Genomic DNA, 12,768 nt, shown 5'->3' on the forward strand with positions numbered 1-12,768 from the left:
ACTCTTCCAGACTCCCTCCTATCCACAACCAGAAAGAGTTGAAGAGGAGGGAGCAGAAAAGGGACACACCTCTGGGTCATGTACCCCACACTTGTTTTCTCCTCTGCCAGCTCACAGGCCCCGTGAAGGCAGGGGCTTCTGTCTGGTTTGTTCACTGTTGTAGCCCCTGCATACCAGGAACAGGAGGCTCTCAACCAATACTTACTGGATGAATGGATGGACGAATGGACAGATAGATCTTGGGCCAGGAGGGTTAGAAATCTTCAATTACATTTTCTACTCTTAATCCTCAAACCAGACTGAAGTCTGGGGAACACTGAGTGTCAGAGCACATCTGCTTTCCCAGTATCTGCAACCGGCCATCATTTTCTAATACATGCAACCCAGATCTACCCACACCACCATCTCACTGGGGAAAAATGCATCCTGTGAGCATGGCCTCGTGAATGTCATCTGAAGGCGACCATAGCTCCAACTGGTACACAGGCCCTGCTAGAAAGCCAACAGTCTCTCACCCTTAGAAAAGGATATAGAATGGTCCAGGGAGGGTGGCCGCCATTGATATAGAGGACATAAGTGAAGCCATCTTTAAGAACCCCACGGATGGAGTAATAATAAGGGAGATAGTGGTGTTGCTTAAAGTCTCTGTTTTCATAGAAGTTTATTGCTGTGTTGTTGGTGGTGAGGACGTGCAGGTAGATGGCTTTGCAGTGGTCCTGGGCGGTGGTGGATATGTGATCCTTTAAACTCTCCAGTAAAAGAGAACCTGCAGACGAAGAGGCGACAGTCAAGCAGGCAGACCAGGGCAGGAGGAAGCATGAGGCAGATGAGGAAGTGGCCTTCGCAGAGACATCTGCAGATCTCTCTGCCATCGTATCAAAGACTGCTTCCCATAAGCACCTGCTGACAAAGTCCTTAAATGCCACAGCCGGATGAGACCTGTTCACTGCAGACCACTGGGTGTGCAGGACCACGGGTCCGGGCCGTGCAGTTCCCTCCCAGGGGCTGTACCCACAAGCAGAGACACACTAACCGTTCAGACAACAAAAAGTGTAAACCTAAGCCCAGGGAACTGTGGAACGGGCAGATGTGGGTTACAGGAAGACTGCTGTTCACTGGCTGTGTGGCTGGGTGGGATGAGAATCTGGAGATGTGGGTGGCACAGCACCTTGGATGTGATAAGCATCGAACACATGGCAGCTAGGACTGTTTCTTCAATTACAGTTTCTACTCTTAATCAAAATACCTTGTGACCAGACATACGCTGTGTGTGGGGCAGCAGATGTATAAGAAGTGCCCACTGTGTACTGAGGACCTCTGGGAACTGTTAGTAAGCTGACCTTGTCAGATTTGGGAGCGAGGCCATAGCAGAAAAGACCTGGTAATGTGTGGAAAGAGCATGAGCTCAACTGAAGGTCGGTGGAAGGGGTGGGGACGAGGAGACCTGCTGGGAGGAGTGGATGAAGGTCTGACCCACGACGGAGGAGGGGTGGCGGAAGAGACAGAGGGAGACTGGTGAGCAAGAGTCATCAGGCTGCAGGAAGTGAGTGGACATGGGTGGGTGGGGTATGTGTGCCAAAATGCACGAGCTCAGCCGCCCTTACCTATGCCGTGCTTTCTGAATTCCTTCACTACTCCCAGGCTTAGGATGTATGCAACCTGTGTGTCAACAGAGAAGTTGGAGGCTAGAATATCTCCATCCTAAAGAAAAAGTCAGAAATAAAGTCAGGTTCACAGCTGAAGCACTGGTCCCCTGTAGAACACATCTCATGTGCTGACTCTTTAGGCCACAGCACCTGAGGGCACGCCGGGGCAGGGACAGAACAGAGATAATGGAGAGTCACCCCTGCCCCTGGAAACAAGAGGGTGTGGGCCATTCTGCTAAAAACTGAGAAAATTAAAACACTCACAAAAAGTCACTTCTCTTTGGAATGGGTGGTAGACCACACAAGGAAGGAGACTGAGGCCAGACCAGTGAAGCTGTGATGGCAGAAAGGAACGACTATGCTGGGTGGGCACTAAATGGTACCCACTTACTGACACACCAAGAGATCAAACAGCCAGACAAACACAAAGTCTGAAAATTTTAACTAAAGGATCCAGCACTGCCCCCAGTGGTCTTGGGAGTAAAGAGGATAGGGAGTTTGGGTGGCCCTTCTGCTGTCCACACCAGGCAGAGGGACACGCCACGGCCCGCACCCCTTGTTCTCTTGGTTCCAGAGATGGAATTCTGAACTGAGAGAGTCGTGAATTTGACCACCATGAGGTTCTGATAGTCTTCCAACTGAAAAGAAGGAGATTTGATGGATTCTTTCCCATGGGAAGGACGCTTGGTGACTTGCCCTCTCTGGTCCCCATCCACTTTCACTGAGTAGTAGCTCCTGTGTGCCTGGCATAGGTTGGCATGTCCCTGTCCCTGCGCCCACTCTCCTGGCCCGGCCCCAGCACTCCACACCAGTCTCAGGAGGTAAGGCAGGCACTTTGTTCGCCAGCTAATGTCTTCTCCAGGCCCTGCTTTCTTTCCCCACTGTTGAACTCATTCAGCTTAAGAGCAGGATCTGAGACAGTGCCAGAGTGCAAAGGCTCCCCTCTCCTGATCCCCAGAAAGTAGAAGGAAACAGTCCCAATCTCTGCCCTCAAGGGAAAACCCACACATTCAAATGAGCACAGAGATCCTGGCCAGTGGTTCAGTGGACAGAGTGTTGGCTGGGCAAATGGACATCCTGGGTTCAATTCCTGGTTAGGGTACACAAGAGAAGCGACCATCTGCTTCTCTTCCCGTCCCTCTCCTCCTTCTCTCTCTCTTCCCCTCCTGTAGCCAGGGGCTCAAGGGTCGGTCCCAGCACTGAGGATGGCTCTGTTGGTCCAAGCATCAGCTTTCGGTGCTAAAAAATAGCTCGACTGATTTGAGCACCAGCCCCAGACGGGGCTGCCAATGGATCCTGGTCAGGGTGCATGTGGAAGTCTGTCTCACTATCTCCCCTCCTCTTACTTAAAAACAAACAAAAAAACAAAGGAGCACAGAGATCTAGTAATCATGTGTGGGGCTGGACAGTTGCCAGGAGTACACAGGAAGAGCTTCACAGAGTGGGCTTTAGGGAACAAGTCAGGGGAGAGGAGAGTGGGCAGTTTGTCCCAAGAAAGAGGAAAAAAATATATTGATGCTTGCTGAAAACACTGCTGTTTCTTTGTTGTTTTGCTGTATTTTGGCACTGAAAAATGGAAGAAAAAAAACTCAGAAGAAATCTAGGATAGAAAAGTTACTCTTAAAAGAAACCAACTTTGCCAGAATCTAACTACAGATAAAATAGGGTGGACTTGAGTGGGTTAGATCTTTAAAAAAGAGAAAGATCCTTCTCACACTTTTAAAGGAAGAGCCTCAAACCAAACAGCTAGAAGCCGCTGTCAGTAATTGGTAGGTTTTCCCCCTCACTGGAGTCAATACCCACATGGTAAACGCTCCTTAGTTGCTAAGATGACCAAAATCATTAGGCAGAATCTTGACCCACCTCAACCACATTTTGTGGTTCTGACCATGACCTCACATTTGATGTTTAGAGCAGGACTTGCTAACCTGGGGTCCACAGGCTCTTCAGGATTCTTAGATAGATCTTGGAGGGGGTCTATGAAGCTGAACAAAAAAAAAGTTATATTTTTGCCTGACCAGGCAGTGGCGCAGTGGATAGAGAATCGGCCTGAGACGCTGAAAACCCAGGTTCAAAACCCCAAGGTCATGGCTTGAGTATGGGCTCACCAGCTTGAGTATCGGGTTGCCAGCTTGAGCACAGGGTCACTGGCTTGAGTGTGGGATCATACACATGACCCCATGGTTGCTGGCCTGAAGCCCAAGGTCACTGGCTTGAGCAAGAGGTCACTGGTTTGTCTGGAGTCCCCTAGTCAAGGCACATATCAGAAAGCAATTAATGAACAACAGAGGTGCCGCAACGAATAATTGATGCTTCTCATCTCTCTCCCTTCCTATCTGTCCTGTCTGTTGATCTCTCTCTAAAAAAAAAAAAAAAAAAGATTGACCAGGCGGTGGCGCAGTGGATAGAGCATCGAACTGGGATGTGGAAGGACCCAGGTTCGAGACCCCGGGGTGCCAGCTTGAGCAAAAAGCTCACCAGCTTGGACCCAAGGTCACTGGCTCGAGCAGGGGGTTACTCGGTCTGCTGAAGGCCCACGGTCAAGGCACATATGAGAAAGCAATCAATAAACAACTAAGGTGTCGCAATGAAAAACTGATGATTGATGCTTCTCATCTCTCTCCATTCCTGTCTGTCTGTCCCTATCTATCCCTCTATCTGACTCTCTCTGTCCCTGTTTACTAACTGAAACAGCATTTCCCTCAAGAAAGCACAGCAGTATCAGCAGTTTCTGTGACACTGCCTCCAAGACAAATCAGTCTCTAATAACTCTGCAGATTATCAGTGGACCATTTATACCCCTCCCAAATTCAAAATGACAGTCATTAGAAAGAAGCCTGCGGTTAGAACTTGTTCCTTAATGCACATATGACTGTATCCATACACACAGAAAGAAACCAGCTGGGCACTAGTCTCCATGTGGTCAGGGCTCCTAAGAGCAAGAGCCAGACAGCAGGCAGCATGACTCTGTCCCCAGGCCCCGCAGCCCCGCCATCACCGCACATACTTACCTCCTTGTGTATCTTGGTCCTACTTTTTATTTCGGCTACTATCATTCCTACAATGGTACCCCTGTAGGTTGCGGCAAGGGAAAAGAACTTCTTGTTGGAGGTGATCTCACGATACCATGAGTCTGGGTACCTGAGGAGAACAAACTCAGGTGAAACTGCAAAAGGCCAAGTTCAAGCAACACTGTGCTCCAGACAGTGGACCCACAGGGGACTCAAGGCTACTCTGACTACTGCTCCAGGTTGATAGGGAGCCTGCCCAGCACTCAGTCTCCATCAAAGTGTATCCCTCTCAGGGAATCATCTTCTTAAAGCAGCGATCTGTCCAGACAGGATGGGGTATTTCTGATGGGAAAATTTCACAAGATGCAGAAGTAAGAGGGGGAAAACGTCCCATGACATGATCTCCATGAGAGCAGTGCCTGCAGGGGCAGTTAGAACAGTTCAGATTCAAAGCCCTTGGGGGCCCCACGGGAACAAGGAAGAGAACATTTTATGCTAAACCCTATGATGCAGTGATGAAAGGCAGGTGACTCAGCCCCAGATGAGACTCACATGAGGGGGACAGGGCACTCGGGGCTTTTAGGTCACCTGGGGAATAACCAGAGAGCTTAGGCGCCTTTCTTGAGACTAAGAGCTGGAAGAGGCTGTCAGACCCTGCACTGTGTGGAGACAGTGATGAGGGGCTGTGCTCGGGTCGGCCTGCAGAGGCCACTAATCACCACCAGAGGGCTCTATGGGGCCTGGATGGCCGGAGCTCCCCTCCTGGTCACAGTGAAACCTGAGGTTAAGACTCCTAGAAATATGACTGTTTAGCAGGATCTTGTTTATTTTTATTTTTTTAAAGTTTGCAACTCTTTTTCCCACAACAAGTAATATGTACTATGTGCATATTACAAAAAAAATGTAGGGAATATAGACAAGCAAATTGAGACAAGCTACTAATAGTCAACCCCCCCAAACTACCAAAAACACTGCTAAATAAATGGTACATATCTTCACAGGCCTCTCCCCTGTGCGTGCTTTAAATAAAAGTGGAACTGTGCTACATACCATTTCCTAATCTGTTTTTTCATTTAATATCTCACTAAAACAAACAAAACAAACTCTCCTCGTCAAATAGAGCTCCAGGAGTTTTCCCTGACTGACTAATACTGCATTTTTGCATGCACATACCCTAATATGTGTCACTAATTCCTTAGTGTTAAAATACTTAAGTTGCTTCTCAATTTCCTGATTTATAAGTAGCAACGAATCAAACATGTCTGTACTTCAGGGTTCTCAGCAAAGCCCTTTTGGGGAGCTCTTCACATCAGGCACACAGTGAGGCAGAAAAGGGTCCGATGGCCACCAGAGAGCAGGGCATCTGACAAGCAGAGTAACTCGTGGTCACTAGCACCATGGCCCCTGCAGGTCATCCTCACGTCTGCATACGCTGCCAGCTTCAGCCGCTCCGTGGGCATCTCCCCACCTGCTCCCCTACCCTTTCACTCTGCAGCAGGGGGGCAGAGGACGCCAGTGCACTTACTCGATGGGGAACCAGTCTCCGCACAGATGCTTCACGGTGTCTATGTCATCGTGGCAGAGGAGGCGCAGGCTGACCTCGCTGAGGGCACTGGACGGCACCACCTCTGTCATTCACACCTGCAGAGAGGGAGGTGGCATCAGGAAGGCAGCCGACCGCCCCTGCAAACCTCTCCACCAGCTCCGACACCGCCAGGGCACATTCACTTCCCACTGGCCTGGGAGGCAGGGAAGATGGGGTGGCAGTCCCCTCAGAAACCGCAGGGAGGGTTTCTATCCCTACAATAACCCCCTGCAACAGGCGTCACAGTCACCCCCCACACTGCAGACGAAGAAACAAGGCTTCAGAAGGGCTGGCAGGATGGGGACCTCGGGTCCCCTCACTGCTCACGTGGGACATTCCTGAGCCCCAGAGAGCAGCCTGCCTTTGGTCGGTTTCTCTCTTCTCTGCGCCTCTGGGCATCACTCCTGCTCGGCCGGTCTCCTGTCTGCCTCACATCGCCTTTCCCCATCACACAGAGCACACGGCCGCCTCAGCCCTTCTCCGGACACGGGCCGTGGCTGCCAGCCCCTTCAGAGCAACCTGGGCAGGGCCGACGACTCGCTGGATTTCCAGGTGGCGCTTGCTGGGTGAGTCATTTCTCCTCCCTTATACAGCAGAGAAAGACTCGTGAGCAAAAACGGAGACTGTGAGACACCGGATGTTCAAATCAGGGGTCAGGAGCTGCTGAAGACTATGTTAAATCAGGAAGATACACTTAGTCCAGGCTGCTGATGGAGCAGCTGCCCTTGGTCCAGTTACGGTACCTCAAGAAGGCAGAAAGGAAGGCCAAGTATTGGACTGTGACAAAGGGAACACAAGAGTCTGTTTTCTTTATGTTGAAAGCTGGTAAGAAAAGGCAAAGGATTGTGTATTTACGACATCTTTTAAGGAGGAACTGCACAGTTAGTTCATCCTTGATGGCTGAAGAAAAAGTCTTTCTACAAAAGAATGACTGCCAATAAAAGCAGAAATAATGATAGAATTGGAATGTCATCACTTTGCAACTGCAAATGAAAATAACTGAGACAAAGCGAGATTCATAAAAGGCCTTTTTTAACCACTCAGTCGAGGGTGTTGGGAGCGGGAGCAGGTCTGAGACAGGGAGGCAAAGCACCTGTACACCCAGACTTACTGATCAGGGAAAAGCCTTTCAACCTCAAGATCCCCAGTCACAATTCCCACAGCGACGCAGCCATCTTCTCTGACCAGCGCCATGTGCGCAAAATCCGCAAAGTCCTCAGGCCGCCGCCTAAACTGCTGGGCCGGAAGCCAATCATGCCTCCAGACCTAACTTCACAACTATAGATAATACCTGGCACACAGCTGGAAATTCAACAGCACCATGACATCCCACAAACACAGAATGGTAAAATTCTGTAAGATGACTGGCCTGGCCTCTTCAAAAAGTCAATGTGAATAAAATAACAAAAGCAGATTAAAAGAGACAAGGAGGCTTACAACCAAATGTAATGTGTAAAACCCCTACTAGAAAATATAAAAGTAAAAACATTTTGTGGAAATTTAATTTCGAGCTAGACAGCAGATAAAATTGTTAACTGTCTCAGATGAGAAAGGGTATAATGGCTATGGAGGAAGTCTCAGGAGAGGCATGCCGAAACATTTTGGAACGAAGCATTTCGAGGTCTAGAACTAACTTTAAATGGTCCCCCCTCCTCCAAGCTCAGCTACTTAGGAAGCAAATATGACAGTTAACTGTTGAATCTAGGTGGCAGATAAAATATGATATAGGAAGTTATTGTCCATACATTCAATTTTATTAAAATGTATTTGAAACTTTTTAAACACTGGGGTTAGGGACGCCCTGAAAGAGACTCTATAACTTGCCTAAACTTACTCTAGAAACCACAGTTCTGCAAGTGGGTACCAGGATAGTCCAGTTGATGCCCAAAGGTCAAAGGGACCAGATTTTCTGCTCTTATAGCTCTGTAAGCACAAGTAACATGCCCGTGGAGATCCTTCAAGGTCACCTGCTCCCGACCCTGGCTTGTACCTGGTTCTCACAGGATTTCAGGCATTCTGGTGATGCGCAGGAAGTCTGTGTCTTAAACTGCCACAAGCCAGGGGTTGAAATCCACCCTGAGGCTTGACCACAGGGCCAGTGCTCAGCTTCTGAGCCCTGGGACAGCCCCAGCTTACTGTGCCCAGCAAAAATGGCTCCTTTGGCCCTGGCAGGTTGGCTCAGTGGTAGAGCGTCAGCCTGGCGTGCAGGAGTCCTGGGTTTGATTCCCAGCCAGGGCACACAGGAGAAGTGCCCATCTGCTTCTCCATCCCTTCCCCTCTGCGTCTCTCTCTTCCCCTCCCACAGCCAAGGTTCCATTGGAGCAAAGTTGGCCTGGGTGCTGAGGATGGCTCCATGGCCTCTGCCTCAGGCGCTAGAACAGCTCTGGTTGCAACAGAGCAACGCCCCAGATGGGCAGAGCATTGCCCCCTGGTGGGCATGCCAGGTGGATCCCAGTCAGGCGCATGCGGGAGTCTGTCTGACTGCCTCCCCATTTCCAATTTCAGAAAAATACAAAAAAAAAAAAAAAAAAAAGAATGTCTCCTTTGAGGGCTGGCCACGGGCTGGCAGCCCCCAAGGAACAGGTGCTGCTGGGCAGTTAGGCCGAGGGCATGAGTCCCTCAGCCTGGGTAATGACAGGTCCTCTGTTGTGCCCCTGCCCCTTCCTGGTGCCAGCCTACCTGAGGGGGACCATCTGCAGCCAGGGCTTTAGAAGCTACGACTGCAGGGCTAGAAACCTTGGTGACCTTGAAGTATACCTACAGGGTGGGAAGGAGGGAGAAAGAGAAGGAGGTACTCCAGGATCTCCAGGGCTCTGGGCCACTTTAGATTTGGTCTTTCTAGAATACACTGGACTCCAAGGGGTAAGCACTGTACCATCCTGACATGTACCCCTACAGAGAATGACTCAAAGGGTTGAAATGAGAAGCAACCTGCTTTCTTTTTTCTGTTTTCTCATAGTGCCTGTACACTGCCTACGTCATGTCTGCAAGGCAGGGTGAGGCAGGTTAATAAGATGCTAGGAAAATCCCTTGGCAAGTGGAATGGGGAAACTGAGACAGACACCTGAACACACTGGTCAAGCAATTCACAGCCAGATACAGAAGGTCACCAGGATGGAAAGCCCCAGGGGCTTAGCAACAGGCAAACTGCGACCTTGCCCCCAGGGTGGCCTTCCCTCCACCCACTCACATATTGCTGGTCATGTGGTTTAGACGCTGGCACTGACCAATCAGTGGAGACGATGATCATGAAAGGGAATACCTGAAAAAGCTGGTGAATATTCTATTGATATCCTTCCCTAAGACTTCCCCTAAACTCCTAGCTATTAAAACCATCAAGACCAAGGGCCCAAGGCATCTGTCTCCCCAGGAGCATACCCACACCTTTCCCTTCCTCCCTAAGGTCTCCCTCCACACGCATACATCTCCTAAACTCTTCGGGACCACAAAAGACTTGCAACCCTTAATTTGTCCCCAAGGCCCCTTTTCTGACTCTCCACCGAGCTGACAGCAGCTCACCTTGGCTCACTTCTTTCCTACAGCACTTTTAGGGAGCCAAAGCCACCCTGCCTGTCTCTCCCCGTTGCTTTTTTTTTTTTTTTTGACAGAGTCAGAGAGAGGGATAGACAGACAGGAAGGGAAATGAGAAGCATCAATCCTTTCGTTGCTGCTCCTTAGTTGTTCATTGATTGCTTTCTCATATGTGCCTTGACCAGAGGGCTACAGCAGAGCAAGTGACCCCTTGCTCAAGCCAGCGACCTTGGGCTTCAAGCCAGTGACCTTTGGGCTCAAGCCAGCGACCCAGCACTCAAGCGGGATGAGCCTGTACTTGAGCCAGTGACCTCAGGGTTTCAAACCTGGGTCCTCTGCATCCCAGTCCGATGCTCTATCCACTGTGCCACCGCCTGGTCAGACCATTGCTTATTTTATCCTAAGCTCTTCCTTGTTTCACTGTCCCCAGCTTTAGTAAATGTACTCTCAAAATCACCTGGACTTGTGTGTGAAATCTTTCCTGCACAAAATCAAGGCCCCATGCACTACCAGCAGGCCTTAGGCAGACCTGCTCTGGCCTGTTCCCCTTTCCAGGAATAGGTGGACTGCTCCCGTGACTCGGTTGGCAGCTCTGGGTGCCCTCACCTGGCCTGCATGCTGAGGGGCTCTGAGTGGTATGGAATAGAAGCTCAGCAGGACAATAAATGGGGGTGTTCTTGCCTGAGGCCTGGTGGATCCCCACAGGTGTTAGGTCAGGAAGAAGCTGAGGGACCACCTGCACCTTAGAAAGGAGCAGCATCACCAGTAGATGCCCTAGTCACTCAGAAGGGGACACAGCTGGTCTCTGGATACATGATCTTTTTTTTTTTTTTCTTTTTCTTTTTTTTAACAGGGACAGAGAGAGAGTCAGAGAGAGGGATAGATAGGGACAGACAGACAGGAACGGAGAGAGATGAGAAGCATCAATCATCAGTTTTTCATTGCAACACCTCAGTTGTTCATTGATTGCTTTCTCATATGTGCCTTGACCGGGGGGCTACAGCAGACCGAGTAACCCCTTGCTCGAGCCAGTGACCTTGGGTCCAAGCTGGCGAGCTTTTTGCTCAAGCCAGATGAGCCCGCGCTCAAGCTGGCGACCTCAGGGACTTGAACCTGGGTCCTCCGCATCCCAGTCCGACGCTCTATCCACTGTGCCACTGCCTGGTCAGGCGTGATCTTGATGGAACCTCCAAGAGCCAAGCTGACCCAGACAAGTCTCTCCTCGCAGAGATGACAAAACGAGGGACAGGGCCATCACAAAAGTAATGGCAAGGCCTGTTGAAAAAGGACAGGCCACAGCTGCTGGGCAGTGCTTATTTGAGTTCATAGTTCCAAACAATACAAATCCAAAACACAACCAAACAGAAACACACACACACCCCCGAGTTGGCAAATCTGAACTTTCCATGTCGTCCGCTTTTTCTTTTTACTGGACGCACCTTCAGAAACCAAGACACTGCACCAATGCCTTGTAAATAGCTTGCTGTCTGGTTCCTACCTAGTAGGACCATTCTGGTGCTCAGCACCCCTTCCTATGCCCACTGCTCCAGCCCCCATCCCTGATAGCACCCAGGAGGTTCTGGTGAATGTGGCCTCAGGGACCTCACGCTGCCTAAGTGGTTAGCTACCTCTTCGAAAATGAACTAGTTGACCAAAAATGGCAAATCCTGAATTTTTGAGTCATCACTGTCCCAAATATATCCCAGCAGTCCCTGGCTAGGAGGTGACTCCCTTGTCATCCTGGGTAAATGGCTGTTCTGCTCCACAGAACACAACTGTATGGGTTCGCTGGGTCCACACATCAAAAGCAGGACAGAGCCCAGCACATCACATTCCCCAGGGGCACCACTTCTCTGGAGGCTTCTGCACAGCCCTCACTGCACAGGCGACTTCCCTTCCCCCACAGAAGGAGCAGGCTACACACACACACACACACACACACACACACACACACACACACAAATCCTCTAAATGCTGAAATGTTGTTAATCTTGTTAGGTATGAGACTAGTATGTGGTTATGTAGAAAATGTTTATAATCCTTAAGCGATACCTACTGATTATGGAGGGGTGAAATGACAGAATGTTCTGGAAGTTAATTCAGTTGGAGCAAAAGTGGCAAAATGTTAGTAACTATTGAATTTGATGATGGGTATACCAAGTGGTTGTTTGAAAATGTTCCTAATTAACATTAACTGATGACCCACCAAACTTCCCCACAAAGACCACGTTTCAGATATGGACAGCAGGCTTCCCAGGGGACTGATTTCAATGCCTCCTCGAGAGCTCGGGAAGCAGCACCACAGCCTCTGCACGCCTCCTCACTGGGAACAGTGAATTCCCAGCAAATCATGGTTGGTCCACTGTGGAGCACTCTGGATCCCAGATGGTCAGATGCCCGGTTCAGTGTTATGGGGGCAGGGAACACTGCTTGGGACCCATGCTAACCAACCCTGAAACCCCACTGGGGTTTTAAAGTGACGGTGTAGATACTCATGGGGTAGTCCAAAGACACAGGGCATTGTTTTAGGAACCATGCTTGAAGCTGCCCAAGATGCTAGGTTATCAACCACAAGGCCACTTTAGGGCAATGCCCTTCCCTTTCCGTTAGAGCTAAGATAACTGGGGGGAGGCAGAAAGTCCTGTCAAAACTTTGACCCTTTGGGGAGTAAAGAGGGGTAAATATACTGTGATGGAAAGTGATTTGACTTTGGGTGATGGGAACACAACACAATCAACAGTTCAAATGTTATAGAAATGTTTACCTGAAACCTATGTACTCTTATTGACCGGTGTCACCCCATTAAATTTAATTTTCTAATCAAATTTATTTAAAAAACAAACAAAAAAATCTTCAACCCTTCAGAACAAAGTCAACACCCCTACATCAGTCCAGATCAAGGCCTATCAATGCAGTCTTTCCAGCTCCTGATACAAGGGTCTTCCTTTCCCTCTCAACAACCTCTAGGGAAAACCCTGGCAGACAAAGCCCAAAT

At 49.6% G+C, this 12,768-nt stretch overlaps 1 protein-coding gene across 4 annotated transcripts in view; it reads right to left on the minus strand.

Moving 5' to 3' along the window:
• NAA60 (N-alpha-acetyltransferase 60, NatF catalytic subunit) overlaps positions 1 to 12,768 on the minus strand; it is a 30,865-nt gene that overhangs the window by 2,918 nt on the left and 15,179 nt on the right. For 3 of the 4 annotated variants that reach the window (XM_066382742.1, XM_066382743.1, XM_066382744.1), the window contains exons 2-5: positions 6,183 to 6,298; positions 4,658 to 4,787; positions 1,605 to 1,701; positions 532 to 766 (exon numbers count right to left, since the gene is read on the minus strand). In XM_066382742.1, the coding sequence (XP_066238839.1) occupies positions 532 to 766; positions 1,605 to 1,701; positions 4,658 to 4,787; positions 6,183 to 6,292 (572 nt within the window). In that variant the 5' untranslated portion in view covers positions 6,293 to 6,298. The remainder of the gene's footprint in view (positions 1 to 531; positions 767 to 1,604; positions 1,702 to 4,657; positions 4,788 to 6,182; positions 6,299 to 12,768) is intronic. The other variant, XM_066382745.1, reaches the window with a different exon arrangement.

The sequence above is a fragment of the Saccopteryx leptura genome, chromosome 4 (assembly GCF_036850995.1).
Source record: "Saccopteryx leptura isolate mSacLep1 chromosome 4, mSacLep1_pri_phased_curated, whole genome shotgun sequence".
Lineage (NCBI taxonomy): Eukaryota > Metazoa > Chordata > Mammalia > Chiroptera > Emballonuridae > Saccopteryx > Saccopteryx leptura.